General features: G+C 41.6%; 2 protein-coding genes across 5 annotated transcripts in view; one reads left to right on the top strand and one right to left on the bottom strand.

Annotated features, from left to right (window-relative positions):
* The window catches only part of PPP2R3C (protein phosphatase 2 regulatory subunit B''gamma), a 32253-nt gene extending 29567 nt beyond the window's left edge, over positions 1–2686 (top strand). For all 3 annotated transcript variants that reach the window (XM_081090136.1, XM_081090137.1, XM_081090138.1), the window contains one exon: positions 1769–2686. In XM_081090136.1, coding sequence (XP_080946262.1) covers positions 1769–1957 — 189 coding nt within the window. In that variant the 3' untranslated portion in view covers positions 1958–2686. The remainder of the gene's footprint in view (positions 1–1768) is intronic.
* FAM177A1 (family with sequence similarity 177 member A1) overlaps positions 2680–17172 on the bottom strand; it is a 28513-nt gene continuing 14020 nt past the window's right edge. The window contains exons 3-6 of one of the 2 annotated variants that reach the window (XM_081090192.1): positions 9669–9735; positions 8559–8714; positions 7602–7699; positions 2680–3973 (exon numbers count right to left, since the gene is read on the bottom strand). In XM_081090192.1, the coding sequence (XP_080946318.1) occupies positions 3767–3973; positions 7602–7699; positions 8559–8714; positions 9669–9735 (528 nt within the window). In that variant the 3' untranslated portion in view covers positions 2680–3766. The remainder of the gene's footprint in view (positions 3974–7601; positions 7700–8558; positions 8715–9668; positions 9736–17172) is intronic. The other variant, XM_081090193.1, reaches the window with a different exon arrangement.

Here is a 17172-nt window from a genome sequence, read left to right as displayed (position 1 = left end):
GGGGGGGGGAGTTTGGCAGTGAGGGGTGACCAAACGACCAAACAGCAGGCTGCATGGGGTGACCAGGCCAGCAGAGGGGGGCAGTTGGGGGTGACCAGGCCAGCAGGAGGGGGCAGTGAGGGGCAACCAGGCCAGCAGGAGGGGTGCAGTGAGGGGCGACCAGGCTGGCAGGGGGGCAGTTGGGGGTGACCAGGCCAGCGGGAGAGGGGGATAGTAAGAGGTGACCAGGCCAATGGGGGAGGCAGCTGGGGGTAACGAGGCCAGCAGTGGGGGCAGTTAGGGGCAGTCAGGCAGGCAGGTAGGTGAGCAGTTAAGAGCCAGTGGTCCTGGATTGTGAGAGGAATGTCTGACTGCCAGTTTAGGCCCTATCCCCAGGATCGGGCCTAAACCGGCAGTCGGAAATCCCTGAGGGGGTCCCAGATTGGAGAGGGTGCAGGCTGGGCTGAGGGGTCCCCCGTGCACTGGGCCTCTAGTAATGTAATAAATAACCCATTCAGATTTAACCAAGTATAAGATAAAGGGTTATTTTGGTTTAATATAAATGACACAAATTTTAAACTATGCAACAGGCAACTTAAGAACTAGTTAAGCCCTACCTGGTATGGCTCAGTGGATAGAGTGTTGGCCTGCGGACTGAATAGTCACGGGTTCAATTCCTGCCAAGGGCACAAGCTGGGGTTGTGGGCTTGATCCCCAGTAGGAGGCATGCAGAAGGCAGCCAATCAGTAATTCTCTCTCATTGATGCTTCTCTCCCTCTCCCTTCCTCTCTGAAATCAATAAAAAATAAATAAATAAATAGAACTAGTTAATTTTAAATGGCCACCAACCTGGAAGAGAAGTTTCACAAACATATAAAAGTTCATTCATTTCTCTTACCTAAATTGTTCTAAACTTTTTTTAAAAAAATATATTTTATTGATTTTTTACAGAGAGGAAGGAAGAGGGATAGAGAGTTAGAAACATAGATGAGAGAGAAACATCGATCAGCTGCCTCCTACACACCCCCTCTTGGGGATGTGCCCACAACCAAGGTACATGCCCTTGACTAGAATTGAACCTGGGACCCTTCAGTCCGCAGGCCGATGCTCTATCCACTGAGCCAAACCGGTTAGGGCTGTTCTAAACTTTTGAAAATGTAATTTTCCTCCTTTAACGACACTAAATACTGAGTAATTTTATTACAAAAAGATTAGGAAACACGTACTAATTCTTTGTAAGTATTCATTTAGAAGAGGTTCTTCCATCTATTCCAGTAAATTTTAGCACAATTTAGTGTTCTTCTGGATGACTAATTCTTTGATACCAACCCCCCACCCTCATCATAGGTCCAGAGTGTAAAAGGTTGACATCAATATTGGAAATGAAGCTTTGTCATAATCTTGGCTCTGAAGCCTTGAAGTTTGAGCTGGGTTTGCACTTAAATTGAATCAAGGGTTTGCTTCATCACTAACAAAAGTACAAGTGGTTGGTTAACATGCACTCAAAGGACACGACATTAAGTTGGTTAGCTGTTAATTGCCTGTGTAGCTTGTGTTAGCTTAAACTCCGAGCCTCAGTTTCTTCCTCTTTGAGAGAGAGTTATCACATAACTAAGGAGTATTCCAGTAAAATTCTGATTGTACATAGAAAAGGAGACTGCGTATCTGTTGGTTTTTTTCTTTTACAAAAATTTTACATAAGCTTAAGTGCTGAATTTTAGGTCACTGTGTGATAAAAATTAAGTGAATCATATATCACATTCCATTGTGTTTTTCTTTTCTCTTGCAGGATGAAATCTTTGACATGGTAAAACCAAAGGATCCTTTGAAAATCTCTCTTCAGGATTTAATCAACAGTAATCAAGGAGACACAGTCACCACCATTCTAATCGATCTGAATGGCTTCTGGACTTATGAGAACAGAGAAGCCCTTGTTGCAAATGACAATGAAAACTCTGCAGACCTTGATGATACATGATCTCAAAAACTAGACTGTATTCATTAACATAAGCTTGAATGCTGCATGTAAAACCTTTGAAGCAGAATCCTTAGAAATGGTCTAAATAAAAGACTTCAAATGCCTATAGAACACAGCAAATGTTCTCATTACTGGAATTAATAGTTTGGAAGCAATAGGACCAAATTAGGAAGCAGTAAATCCTATTTCCACTTAGTTTAAGTGTGACAAGTGTGTTTTGTTGAAGGTAGAAGGAGTCCACTTTAAATCTGTGCAATATTTAGGACTATTTCTGACATTAGTCATTAAGAATTTGAATATCTGAAGGGTAGTTTAAATTTTAATGTGATCATTTAACCTTAAGTATTCCCCTAAGTATTATGTATATCAGAGATTACAGACTTCCCCATTCATTTCATTTCTGGGTTAGAAGTGTTTAGATATGATGTTTCTTTTAATAGGATATTTCAATTAAGTATTGAAGTTAATATTTTATTTTAATTAAAATCATTGGTATAAAAAAATCTGTCTAGTTTTATTAACCAGTACCAGGGTTACCTTTTATAAAACTTCAGTTTGTTAAGGATTATTGTTAGAGAATTTAACTCATTGTAAGGGTTCTCAATTATGTCTAGTTTTTATGAGACGAAAGATTAGAAAAAGATAGAATATCACAAACTATGATCCACAGGGGACAGTAAATATTAAAAGGATTGAAAAGAAGAAAAACTGAAAGGCTTAAAAATAAGACAAAACCATTTAATGCATTTATGGGAAATTTTATAGTTTGCATAAATAAAAATATAAAAATTTAAGGCACAGTGTATAACTATAAACATTACAAACTGGCCACTGTTAGACAAGTAAAGAAAATAAAATTCAAGAAGCACAAAATCTTCATAGGTCATTATCTTCCTTCTACTATAATCAGACAAGTTTCTAGTTTTTAGATATATGACCTCTAAGGAGAAACAGATCACCTTTAAATATGCATGCCTTCACTGGATAACCAAATATCTGAGTTGGAAGTACTAACTCAAACTGGAAGTTAAAAAAAAATTGGAGGGAAGATGTCAGGTTAGCATTTTTTAGAGCTATTGGTGAACTGTAACTTATGGTGATATTAATTACATAAGCTGATAACTAATCCATTAATTACATAATCTGATAACTAAATTATGTAGTATAGACCCATTACTAAAAAGATTGCCATCATATGCCATGAATCACACCATAAATCCATAAAAACATTTAAAATAGAAAAAAAAGGAAACCCATCTTATTTGGTGTTACAGACTCAATCACCTTTCCATAAAATAAAGTTATTCTCAAGGAAAGAAAATTCAAAGTGCTTTTATCTTACGCCTTTTATTACTCAGTGAATCATCTTTAGTATGAAGTTTAATGGTTAGATATATAAATAAGCATGAAAAAATCAGGGAAAATCCTTTTTCATTTGAGATTAGGAATATCAACTCTAGCCTTAATCAGCAACTTAACCCATTTTTTTTTTGTACAAACACAAATAACAGATAAGCATGATAATTAACTCTTCTTAATTGGCAGTTAGGGCTCTAAAATGTCCTTAACATTTTTATAAAGATCATTTTAAAACCAAAACACTAATTTGACACACAGTAAAAGCATAGTACAAATATCCAAATTTCAGATCTGACTTTTGCTAGATAGAGCCCAAGAATAAAAGAGTTTTCCCTTTATAGATAATAATTTAAAATATAAATAACTGTATTAAATCCCACTGAATAGAGAATGTGAAAGTTCCTGGTATAAAAACCACCTTAGAGTTTGAAGTTTGAGAGTCGTTGCATTCTACGGTGGGACAGAGACTGGATTTTGTTTGTTTTCTGGAAATACTTCACAATCTCCCTCCATTTCAAAATTGAGATTCACAAATGAACTGGACACCACTGTTTCTGGTTGATCTGTCTGAACAATGGAATCAGCCTGCAGCTTATTCTGTTGGTAGTGTCTTTCTGCTTCTTCAGACATCCTGTTTTCTTCTTCTTCTTCCTCCTCCTAAAAAGAGGAAATACCAAATATCGTTCAAATATAATGTCCGAAAGGAATAATATTTGTCCCCCCAATTGTAGCTGCTTGTTGTTGTTTTCTTTTTTAACCAAAACAGTATCGTGTCCAATTCACTTTGGTCTAATTAAGATAAGACATACTTTCCTTCCCTTTCATTCCCAAATTGAAATGAAAACTATTACATGACATTTTAGAAAAGTGGTGTCATTTTTAAAAATATATATTATTAAAAGCATTACGGATGTCCCCATTTTTTCCCCCATTGACCCCTCCACCCTGCTCCTGTCCCCTCCCCAGGCCTTCATGGCACCATTGTGTCTATGGATTATGCATATAATTCTTTATTTAACCTCTTCCTGCCCACACTTCCCCTCTGAGATGAAACCTGAACTTTGACAAGAGATATATCTTCTCAGATTAAGTCTAATCTAAAACTATACCTAATACTATATCACTTCAATTACAGGGTATCAGCCTGTTCACTGGAACAGGGTGGTCTATTCACTAAATTAATGTAGCGTGGTTAGTGTTCCCATAAGTACCTGGTAACAGATAGGGTAGTCTCTGCCCTCAGAAAGAGGGAAGTTAAGACATGTAAAAACAGCATTGAGACAAAGGAATAACTATAGAGATTCAGAAATAGTAACTTCCAGTTCCAGAACTAAGTTCATGGAAGAGGTGGCATGTGTATTTGTCCCTGCAGTATGGGTACAGAATGACTAACCTGTCAAGAAGATTAATCTAGGGCTTTCTTGAGAGTGAATGAGAAAACAAAACAAAAAAAAAAGAGTGAATGAGAAAGGCCATTTAGAGTGGCTATTCAATACTCCCCAGAGGTAATGGGGTTCTAAACAGTCGTTCATCAAACGTTTTTGAAACCAAATAAATATAAAGTCAGTTGAGCTTTCCAGATTCATCTCCAGCCATTCTGTTGTACTCTCTGCTCCAGTGACAATAAAGTAGTATTCTTGCCATTTCCCCAAACATACAACATATTTTCGTTCCTCTCTATTCTAAGTTTATCTAAATTACCCTCAAGTGCTTGAAGGAGAATAGCTAGATACTAATATTTTTTTCATTTTCACTAATATATACGAGGTGCTATTCTGTTTTACATATTAACTCATTTAATCCTTAGAACAACCCCAGCATGCATGCTGCAATTTTCATTATAAAGATGAGTAAACTGAGGCTTATAAAGGTTAAGTATTTTGCACGAGGTAACAAAGTTAGAAGTGGCAGAACAAGAATTTGAATTCAGACTCTTTGTTTCTTGGGCCCATCCTCTTAAATGCTAAAGCTTTCTCATTGTTTAAGGCTAAACTCATTTCACTCCCACTCTAAGACCTCACTATAGACAGGTTGCCTTAACTACTGACACTTACACATTCCTAGTACCTATAATTTTCTGTGCATCAAACTCACTCCAGTTCTACATGCAGTCTATGCATACTAAGTAGAAAGACTGGGTCTTTCCTTATCTTAAAATTGGAAGATAATAATCCAGAGAGAGGTGTGTGAAGATGAATAACATACATAGCAACTAGCACAGTAAATCTAGCTCAATTTTACAAATAGATCCTAGGAAATTTTCAGTATTAAAAAATTCCAAAATGTATGCTAATTTGATAAAGAAACTGACTCTAAAATGAAATACCTAGCATAAGGGAGTTACCTTTTGGGCATCTAGAGAATACATGTGTTCAATATACAACCCATCAAGTCCATAGCAAAGCAAACCTAATCAAGAAAATGTAGGAGAAAACCAAGATGGCGGCATAGGTAAACACCGGAGTTGGCTGCCTCGAACAACCACTTCACAAATGCAACTAAAAGACTGAACGGACATCGCCCAGAACCACAGGAAGACTGGCTGAGGGGAAATTCTTCAACTAGAAGGAAAGAGAACAGCATGCGAGACTCAGAGGAGGAGCAGTGCGGAAAATACAAAGGTGCGGAGGTACGCACGGAGCAGGCTGGTAGCTGAGGGCGCGGTTGCCATTTTCAATCGGGAGGGAGGCTCAGGCTCTGAGCGCCAGTTCTGGGCGAGTCTCTGGGGACCCAGACTCATACAGGAGAAGAGGGACTGTCTGGCATCAGTCGGAACGCGAGGGCAGCTTTCTCTCCGAGGTTTGCAGCCATAACTGCTCCCTCCACCCGACCCGCCCCGCCCAAGCCCTGCGCAGAGCCATTTGCCAGATAGCCTCAGGCAAAGGCTAGATTAGCACCTCCCTAGAGGACAGAAGTTTTCCCACTGTAGACACAGCTGATTCTCACAGCCAGTTGGCCTGGAGGTCAAATCCCCCTGGTATTAACTACAACAATCAAGGCTTAACTACAACAAGACTGTGCACAAAGACCACTAGGGGGTGCACCAAGAAAGCATAAAAAATGCGGAGACAAAGAAACAGGACAAAACTGTCAATGGAGGATATTGAGTTCAGAACCACACTTTTAAGGTCTCTCAAGAACTGTCTAGAAGCCGCCGATAAAGTTATTGAGATCCTCAAGAAATCTAATGAGACCCTCGATGTTGTGATAAAGAACCAACTAGAAATTAAGCATACACGGACTGAAATAACAAATATTATACAGACTCCCAACAGCAAACCAGAGGAGCACAAGAATCAAGGCAAAGACTTGAAATGCGAAGAAGCAAAAAACACCCAACCAGAAAAGCAAAATGAAAAAAGAATCCAAAAATACAAAGATAGTGTAAGGAGCCTCTGGGTCAGCTTCAAGCGTACCAACATCAGAATTATAGGGGTGCCAGAAGATGAGAGAGAGCAAGATATTGAAAACCTATTTGAAGAAATAATGACAGAAAACTTCCCCTACCTGGTGAAAGAAATAGACTTCCAAGTCCAGGAAGCACAGAGAACCCCAAACAAAAGGAACCCAAAGAGGACCACACCAAGACACATCAGAATTAAAATGCCAGGAGCAAAAGACAAAGAGAGAATCTTAAAAGCAGCAAGGGAAAGAAACTCAGTTACCTACAAGGGAATACCCATACAACTGTCAGCTGATTTCTCAACAGAAACTTTGCAGGCCAGGAGGGAGTGGCAACAAATATTCAAAGTGATGAATACCAAGAACCTACAACCAAGATTACTTTATCCAGCAAAGCTATCATTCAGAATTGAAGGTCAGATAAAGAGCTTCACAGATAAGGAAAAGCTAAAGGAGTTCATCACCACCAAACCAGGATTATATGAAATGCTGAAAGGTATCCTTTAAGAAGAGTAAGAGGAAGAAAAAGGTAAAGATACAAATTATGAACAACAAATATTCATCTATCAACAAGTGAATCTAAGAATCAAGTGAATAAATAATCTGATTAACAGTATGAACTGGTGATTATAATAGAATCAGGGACATAGAAAGGGAATGGACTCACTATTCTTGGTGGGGAAAGGGGTGTGGGAGATGCGGGAAGAGACTGGACAAAAATTGTGCACCTAGGGATGAGGACAGTGGGGGGGGTAAGGGCAGAGGATGGGGTGGGAACTGGGTGGAGGGGAGTTATGGGGGGGGGGAAGAGGAACAAATGTAATAATCTGAACAATAAAGATTTACTAAAAAAAAAAAAAAAAAATGTAAAAGGGAGACACACCTCCTTCTTCATCCGGTAATACTCATCAATGGCATACTGGTATTTTGGGGTACTGATGCCCAAAACAGATGCAATCTTCTCTCCAAGAAAGTCACACACTAAAGATACAAAAGTTAAATAGCTTACATAATTCCATAAACAATTCTTTTTTTAAAAAAATGTATTTTTTACAAACATTTCTTGAGCACTATGTGCAAAGCACTGTAGAAATACAAAAGTTATAGTTCCTGCCCTCAGAGAGGTTATGAAGATTCAATATCTCTTCTGTATATAATTCCTTGATTTCCTCAAGAAGCACTATGGCTCCTTTTAGGCACCTGTTAACACTCCCAGTAATGTCTATTTCTTTTTTTAAAAAAATGCATATTCAGAGCATAGGCCTGCGGACTCAAGGGTCCCAGGTTCGATTCCGGTCAAGGGCATGTACCTTGGTTGCAGTCGCATCCCCAGTAGGGGGCATGCAGGAGGCAGCTGATTGATGTTTCTCTCTCATTGATATTTCTAAATCTCTATCCCTCTCCCTTCTTCTCTGTAAAAAATCAATAAAATATATGTTTAAAAAAAATGCATATTCTTAGCTAGGATGCCAATGGGCTGGAGGAGAGGAATGGCTTGTATCATAAATGCCAGCCACTGTGAAAGGTTAGACTCAGAGAGGTTGAAGAACTTGCCAAGCTGACAAAGCAAATCCAAAATTTAATCAGGTCTGAATATAAAGCTAATGTTCTTTTCATTTCAACAGACCATCCAGCATATACTGAGTGCTCACTAAATGTTTGTTGAATGAATTACTATTCAAAATTAGATCTAATAAAAAAGCAGAAAGTGATAGAAGCTATGAAGGAGTTAAAATTAGAAGAGAAAGCTTTATGATTTAAAACCTATATTTAAAGTTAGCATGATTAAGTCATAAGCTGATAATTCATTTCTTTCAAATATGACTTAGTTATATCTCACTCTGAATATAAGCGACCGGTCGACCAGCCGACTGGCTGGTAGCTATGATGTGCACTGACCACCAGGGGGAAGATGCTTGACCCAGGAGCGGAAACCACAGCATGGAAACATGGAACAGACTGATGAATCTCAGAGGAAAGGAGGGCAGGGGGAGGGCTGGAAGAGATTAACCAAAGATCTTATACACATACTAGAGGCCTGGTGCACAGATTGGGGTCCCTCGGCCTGGCCTGCAGGGTTCGGGCCGAAACCGGCTCTCTGACATCCCCCCAGATTGCAAGAGGGTGAAGGCCAGGCAGAGGAATCCCAATAGTACACAAATCCGTGCACCAGGCCTCTAGTTTAAGAAATAAAACACTAGCCCTAGCAGTTTGGCTCAGTGGATAAAGTGTTAGCCTGCATACTGAAGGCTCACGGGTTTGATTCTTGTCAAGGGCAAAAATACCTCAGTAGGGGGTGTGCAGGAGGCAGCCAATCAATGATTCTCTCATCATTAATGTTTCTATCTCTTTCTCCCTCTCCCTTCCTCTCTGAAATCAATAAAAATATATTTTTAAAAAGGAAATAAAACATTGTCCATGCCTGGTAGCTCAGTTGGTTAGAGAATCATACGCCAAGGTTGTGGGTTCCATCCCTGGGCAGAGCACACACAAAAATCAACCAGTGAATGCATAAATAAATGTAACAGCAATCAACATTTCTCTCTCTTTCTTTCTTTCTTTCTTCCTTTCTCTCTCTCTCTCAATTAAAAAATTTTAAAAATATATTAATGACATAAAATAAATGAATTATAACTACAGGCATTAGGGTACCAAATGACAAAATAAAACAGGTGCTAACAAAAAAGGTTTAAGACTGTGAAAATTGTATCTAAATTAATATAGCCATTTTCAATCCTTTAAAAACACACACACACACACACACACACAGCCAAAAGCTGAAGAATGTTTTGAGGTGAAGTACAAGTGAGATTGATACCTTTCAATGCTAACTAGCTTGAGAGTGATTAACTCCCTATTGTTTCTCCTTCATTTCTGAAACACCCCTTTTTGGCAGAGCTCTTGGAGCAAATTACAGTAGTTATACAATATTCAAACAGAAAAGTAATACCTGAGAGAGTTGACGTGGCAGCACGAAGCATATAAAACCATAAGTAGGGACCCCAGGTAAGTTTTGTCTGCAACAAAAAGTTGGGTTAGCAATACTGAAACCTAAACTCATTCTATTTATTAAGGCCAAAATGAAGTAACCAAGACTTGGTGAGCACATAGAGTAATCTACAGACGGTACTACAAATAAACTACACTCCAATAAAAAATGTAAAACCTTTATAGCTAGAACTCCATTTTACATTTACCCATATAACTACTACCACCTTAAGTCCATGGAATAACCAAAAAAAGCAGCAGTCACTGAAATAGAGTTGGTAAGTCATAGTCTTAATTATTTAAGAGTTGATATTTCAGAGCCTTCCTTTTCTTGCCATGCTGCTTTCTGTCTTCATTGTTCACCAGCATTATCAGAGAAAGTGCCGTCAATGGAAAGGGGCCTTAAGAAATCATAAGGAACACACTTGTGATATAGTGGGGAAATAAAGGTTCAGACACATTAAGCAGAACAACAGCATAGCAAATAAACTTTATTAGTGGGAAAATAAATAACCACTAAGTGGCAAGATGAGTTTCTTGTTTCTTTAAGGTCTAAAAAGTAATTAGACCATAGCTCAATGTATATTTCGTAGGCCAGGACCACTGGGAGAATGCAACCTCCATTGCACACCTTAATTAATTTTGGTGCTGTAAGTCCAAAGAATACTTTTGTGAATTGAAGCCTGCCACATAGATGACAGTTTGTATCTGTGGATGAAATCGGTAATGCAAGCATGCTTGCCCAGCCAGTGTTGCTCAGTGGTTGAGCGTTGACCTATGAACCAGGAGGTCAAGGTTCCATTCCCTGTCAGGGCACATGCCCGGGTTGTGGGCTCCATCCCCAGTGTGGGGCGTGCAGGAGATAGCCAATCAATGATTCTCTCTCATCATTGATGTTTCTGTCTCTCCCTCTCCCTTCCCCTCTGAAATAAAAAATAAAAAAAAAAATACAAGCATGCTTCACTGTACCAATATTTTTGTTCACCAAAAGAAAAGATAGTGCTTGGGCCAGTGTGCTCAGTTGGTTGAGCACTGTCCCATGCACCGAAAAGTCACTGATTTGATTCCTGGTCAGGGCACATGCCCAGGTTGCAGGCTCGATCCCCAGTGCAGAAGGCAGCCAATCAATGTTTCTCTCTCACATCAATATGTTTTCTTTCTCTTTCTCTCTCTCTCTCTCTCTCTCTCTCTCTCTCTCTCTCTCTCTCTCTCGCCCTCCCTCCCTCCCCCCCCACCCCCCGCCTCTCTAAAATCAATAAAAACATTTTTAAAAGCCCCCACAATTTAAAAAAAAAATAAGAAAACATAGTATAGAGTCTGCATTCAATCAAATACATTGTTTTGATATTTGCTCCAGGGAGGGGAGAAAAGGATAAACTTGTCCATAACCTTCTTAGCTAAGACATGTTAATGATTATAAGGGCATTAAAAAAAACAGACACAGACTATTTGTAAGACTAAAAACTGTAGGCACTAGAAACAACTCTTTCCTCTTTGTTGGTGAAATAGTATCTTCCTTTTCTGATATCTAAAGCTGACATCGTAAATTTTAATGTTATTTCCTTTTCTTCATGGTTAAGAGAGGGAGATTAATTTTTTTTTATTTTCAACTACAGTTGACATTCAATATTATTATTATTAAAGAATAATTTATTGATTTTGAGAGAAAGAGGAAGGGAGAGGGTTCTTGAGCCACCTGTCCTTTTGATTCAGCAAGATCAGTGTCTAAACCAGGAGTAGGGAAAGTCCAGCCCTGCCAAGGCATTAGGAGTGAGTTAATTAAATATTTGACCAAATATAGCAGGCTAATTTTTTTAAGCTGATAATTTTATACGGTCCACAAATGATGATATAAATATCCAAATGGCCCTTGGAAGAAAAAAGGTCCCCCTCTATCTCCCCTCCCCCAGTCTAATCAAAGGACCCTATAAATTCATTCTGTGTAACTGTGTGATGACAGATGTTACTCAGGAATCCTTATCCATTTCCTCAGCTCTGGAACAAGTTTGGCTCTTTAGTAGTCACAGCCTGATATTAGCAGTTATTTTCTCTAGAAACAACCCCAGCATATAGAAACCTACGCTTTCTTCCAAAAGTATGCTTAATCCTTTTCTATATTTAGTCCTTTTTTATAGTTTCTTGGTCCTATCATTTACCATGTGCTATACAATTTGGTTCCATTCTCTATATTTCTGCACTATCCATTTGCTGTAAAAATCATAAGGTAAATACCAATGTCAGAGTATCTTAAATAGTAGCTCCTAAAATAGCTTTTATCCTAACATAAGAGACACCTCCTGCTCTAAATATAGAAGATATAGAAGATTATTTTTCCTGAGGGTTTTCAAAGTCATTTTGAGTGAGCACTGACTGTTAATTTAAAAAATAAAGTTGGCCCTGGCCGGTTGCTTAGTGGTTAGAGCGTCAGCCAGTCAATTCCGGGTCAAGAGCACATACCTCGGTGCAGGCTCAACCCAAGCCCTGCTTGGGGTGCAGGCCCTGCTTGGGGTGCATGCATCGATGTTTCTCTCTCCTTCTCTCTCTCTCTCTCTCTCTCTCTCTCTCTCTCTCTCTCTCCCCCCTCCTCCCTCCTCAAATGCCAATTTCTGAGACAGTAGTCCTGAAAGACAAGTAAGGTAGTTCCTTAGTTTTTATTTACACAAGAATGAATGGCTCAGCAAACAAATTTAACTACGAACATACTGTTGTCTTCCCCATTTACTACCTTGAAATATATAGCATATTTCCCAAATGCTTAGATTCCTAAAGTGGAATAACTAGGCCAAAAATATAATCATTTGGAAAGCTCTTCCTTCAGACTGCAAAACTTTACACCAGGAAATTTACCAATATACTCAGAGCAATGCGTGAGATGCCCATTCCCTAGTACCCTTACCACAGTATATTGTTCTTTTACATTTTTAAAAAACTGACAAGTGAAAAATGAGCCCAGATAAATTTGAGTTCTTTATAGGATTTTTTAAAAATCTATTTTTATTGATTTCATATAGGAATGGAGTGGGAGAGATAGAAACATCAATATGAGAGAGAATCATTAATCAGCTGCCTCCTGCACACCCCCACTGGGGATTGAACCTTCAACCCAGGCATATGCCCTTTACCAGAATCGAACCCACGACCCTTCAGTCTGCAGGCCGACGCTCTATCCACTGAACCAAGCCAGCTAGGGCAATTTTGAGTTCTGGCTATATTACAAAAGGCATCAGCCCATTTATATAGGTAACAATTATGTGCATAATCATTTTTTTACATTTTTATTGAATTTATTGGGGTGACACTGGTTAATAAAATTATATAGGTTTCAGGTGTACAATTTTATAATACACTACTGGCCCAGTGCATGGATTCGTGCACACTGAAAGGAAATTAATTAGAAGAAATATTTTAATATTGCTATTTGCCTTTTCTCTATAATAGAAGTGTCAACCAAATTCATGATGGACAATGACAGATTGAAACACACATGTGCGATTGGCACCAGTGAGAGTTTTATATGTACCACACATGCACGAGTCAACGTTTATTTTTAAATTGCTGGTCGGTCGGCCACTTAGCCTTTTATATATATACTAGAGGCCCGTTGCACGAAGAGATTCGTACAATAGGCCTTCCCTTCCCCTGGCTGCCGGCACTGGCTTTCTGCCGGCACTGGCTTTCTTCCGGCACCCGGGATCCAGGCCTTCGCTCCGGCCGGAGGTTTCAGTCTTCGCGGCTCCGGATGGAGCCTTCAGTCTTCGCTCCACCGCTTCGCCACTACGTATGCAAATAAACTACCATCTTTGTTGGGTTAATTTGCATACTCTCCTGACTGGTAAGCGTAGGAGGGACAGTTAATTTACATGTTTGTCTATTATTAGGTAAGATAGACTAGAGGCCCAATGCACGAAATTCATGCATGGGAGTGGAGGAGTGGGTCCCTCAGCCCAGCCTGCACCCTCTGTAATCTGGGACATCCCTCTCACAATCCGGGACTGCTGGCTCCTAACCGCTTGCCTGCCTGCTGACCTGATCACCCCTAATCGCTTCTGCCTGCCTTCCTGATCGCCCCTAACTGCTCTCCCCTGCCGGCCTGATCCCCCTAACTGCTCTCCCCTGCCGGCCTGATACCCCTAACTGCTCTCCCCTGCCGGCCTGATCCCCCTAACTGCTCTCCACTGCCAGCCTGATCCCCCTAACAGCTCTCCCCTGACGGCCTGATCGTCCCTATCCGCCTCTGCCTCGGGCCCGCCAGCATGGCTTTGTCTGGAAGGACATCCAGAAGGTCACCCAGATGTCCAGTCTAATTAGCATATTACCCTTTTATTAGTATAGACTAGAGGCCCGGTGCACAAAACTTTGTGCACTCCGGGGGAAGGAGGGGTCCCTCAGCCCGGCCTGTGCCCTCTCCCAGTCTGGGACCCCTCAGGAGGTAACGACCTGCTGGCTTAGGCCTGCTCCCGGGTGGCAGAGGGCAGGCCCAATCCCTAGGTGCGCCCCTGGTCGGGATCCGAGCAGGGCCGATTGGGGAGTTGGGGCGCCTCCTCCTGTCATGCACAGAGCAGGGCAGATTGGGAGGTTGTGATGCCACCCTCAATCATGCTCAGGGTAGGGCCAATTGGGGGGTTGGGGCACCACCCCTGTCACACTCAAAGCAGGGTCGATGGGGAGGTTGCGGTGCCACCCCCGTCACGCACAGAGCAGGCCAATCAGGGGGTTGGGGCGCTGCCCCCTATCATGCACAGAGCAGGGCCCATCAAGGGGGTTGGGGCTCCGTACCCTGTCACACACAGAGCAGGGCCCATCAGGGGGTTGGGGCGCTGCACCCTGTCACACACAGAGCCGCAGGGCGATCAGGGGGTTGGGGTGCTCCCCCCTATCAGGCACAGAACAGGGCTGATCAGGGGGTTGGGGCGCCTTCCGCTGTCATGAACAGAGCAGAGCGGATAGGGAGGTTGTGGCCCCACCCAGTCACACAGAGCCGCAGGGTGATCAGGGGGTTTGGGCGCTGCCCCCTGTCACACTGATCCCAGTGCCGGGAGGCCTCGCAGCTCCGCTGATCCCGGTGCTGGGAGGCATATTACCCTTTTACTATATAGGATAGAGGCCTGATGCACGGGTGGGTGCCGGCTGGTTTGCCCTGAAGGGTGTCCTGGATCAGGGTGGGGGTCCCCACTGGGGTGCCTGGCCAGCCTGGGTGAGGGGATGATGGCTGTTTGCAGCTGGTCACACACCCTTCAGGGTGGGGGTCCCCACTGGGGTGCCTGGCCAGTCTGGGTGAGGGGCTGAGGGCTGTTTTCAGGCTGGTGGGTGACTGAAGCGCCCAACCACTCTTTTTCTTTTTTTTTCTTTTTTATTCTGGGCCAGCTTTAGCTTTGAGGCTTGGCTCCAGCTCTTAGGCCTCTGCTGCTGAAAGCGTTTCTGGCCTTTGTTTACCTTCTGTATTTGAAACAATGTTGCGATCCTGCTGGCTGAAGCCTTGCAGACTAAAGCAGGTTTCGGGGGGGTTTGTTTAGCTTCTATATTTGTAACAGAGTTGCTTAGAGTTGCAGTTCAGAGGCCGGCAGTGGCAGGCGGGGAACGTTGGAGTTCTCCGTCACTGAAGCAAGCAAGCCTCATGTTCGCTTCAAGCTGCCTGGCTGCAGGCTGCCATCTTGGCTGGCAGTTAATTTGCATATTGCCCTGATTAGCCAATGGGAAGGGTAGCGGTCGTACACTAATTACCATGTTTCTCTTTTATTAGATAGGATTATCTGTATATCGTATTGTATGTTCACCACCCTAAGTAAAGTCTCCTCCCATCACCATTTATCCTCCCTACTAGTATATCCTCTTGTACCTCCTCCCCAACCCCCTTTTCCCTCTGGTAATCACCATACCGTTGTCTGTGTCTATGAGTTTGGGGCTTTGTTTTGTTGTATAAGCTTAATCCCTTCACCTTTTCACCCAGCCCTGCAACCCCCTTCCCCTATGATAGCCGCCAGTCTGTTCTCTATCAAACAACGTGCCCTTTGTCAGCAGGAAGCAGTCAGACAGACTCGGCATCCCCTGTCCCCAATGGCAGTAGGAGTTTCCTAATCAGAGGGGGAACTGAAAGGAGATTTTATGGGTGAAATAGACAGGTTTAGGAAATTTTTAAAAATTAAACGGTCCATGGAAAAAGCACAGGGCTACAGAGCTGCAAAAGGGTACATTTCCATAAGACAAGGGAGCTGGGAGTAGCAAAAGGTCTATATTTACAAAATAAAGGAGGAGGAAGAAAGGCCAAAGAGAATAGGAGAACAAAAGGGAGAAGGAAGGAACTTCACATGAGATTTAAGCTCAGGAGTAGCTATAGTGACCAAATCAAAGGGGAATGGTGACTAACCAGAGGGACTATCAAGGCACAAAGATCTGCAGCCTTTAAAAACCATAGGGAAAAGGGACTCAATGGGACTCTTTTCCCCTCCCCACGTGGGAGTCTGTACTTGTTCTTCAATAAATTTCCACCTTTACTATTAAAAAACATTTTTAAATATATATTCTTAGAAACACATATACACATAGTTGAGTAACCCAAATCAAAACTAAATCGAAGGTTAAACAAATGCAAAGAATGTGTTTATTCTTAGGCACATATACTAGTAAGGTAAAATCGAAGGGGAAGTATTACCATAAATAAGACTGCAAGAAAAATCTAGGTTTCCATTTCTTTTTTCTTTTTATTTAAATATATTTTATTGATTTTTTTACAGAGAGGAAGGGAGAGAGATAGAGAGTTAGAAACAATGATGAGAGAGAAACATCGATCAGCTGCCTCCTGCACAACCCCTACTGGAGATGTGCCTGCAACCAAGGTACATGCCCTTGACTGGAATCGAACCTGGGACCCTTGAGTCTGCAGGCCGACGCTCTATCCACGGAGCCAAACCGGTTAGGGCTCTTTTTTCTTTTTTAAAGTAATTATTGTTGAAAGTATTATATATTTCCCCTTCCACCCTTCCTCTCCACCCCTCCCCCCCCACTCCCCGACCCCAGGGCTTCAGCACCCTATTGCCCATGTCCATGGGTCATGCATATATGCAAATAAGGTATTTGGGTGATTACCTTCCACCCACCCACCCTCCCCCACCTTCCCTCTGAGATTCCACACTCTGTTCCATGCTTCCATGTCTCTGGATCCATTCTGTTCATCAGTTTATTTTGTTACTTAGATTCCACATATGAGTGAGATCATGTGATACTGGTCTTTCTCTGACTGACTTATTTCACTTGGCATGATACTCTCCAGGTCCCTCCATGCTGTCTCAAAGGGTAAGAAATTCTTCTTTTTTACTGCTCCATAGTATTCTGTGGTAAAAATGTACCACAGCTTTTTAACCATTCATCTACTGATGGGCACTTGGGCTGTTTCCAGATCTTAGCTATTGTAAATTGTGCTGCTATGAACATAGAGGTGCATATATTCTTTCTGATTGGTGCTTTGGATT

Source organism: Myotis nattereri (genome assembly GCF_964212035.1).
Source record: "Myotis nattereri genome assembly, chromosome: 1".
Lineage (NCBI taxonomy): Eukaryota > Metazoa > Chordata > Mammalia > Chiroptera > Vespertilionidae > Myotis > Myotis nattereri.
The sequence above is the reverse complement of the archived record's forward strand: the minus strand, read 5'-3'. Positions and strand labels throughout refer to the sequence as shown.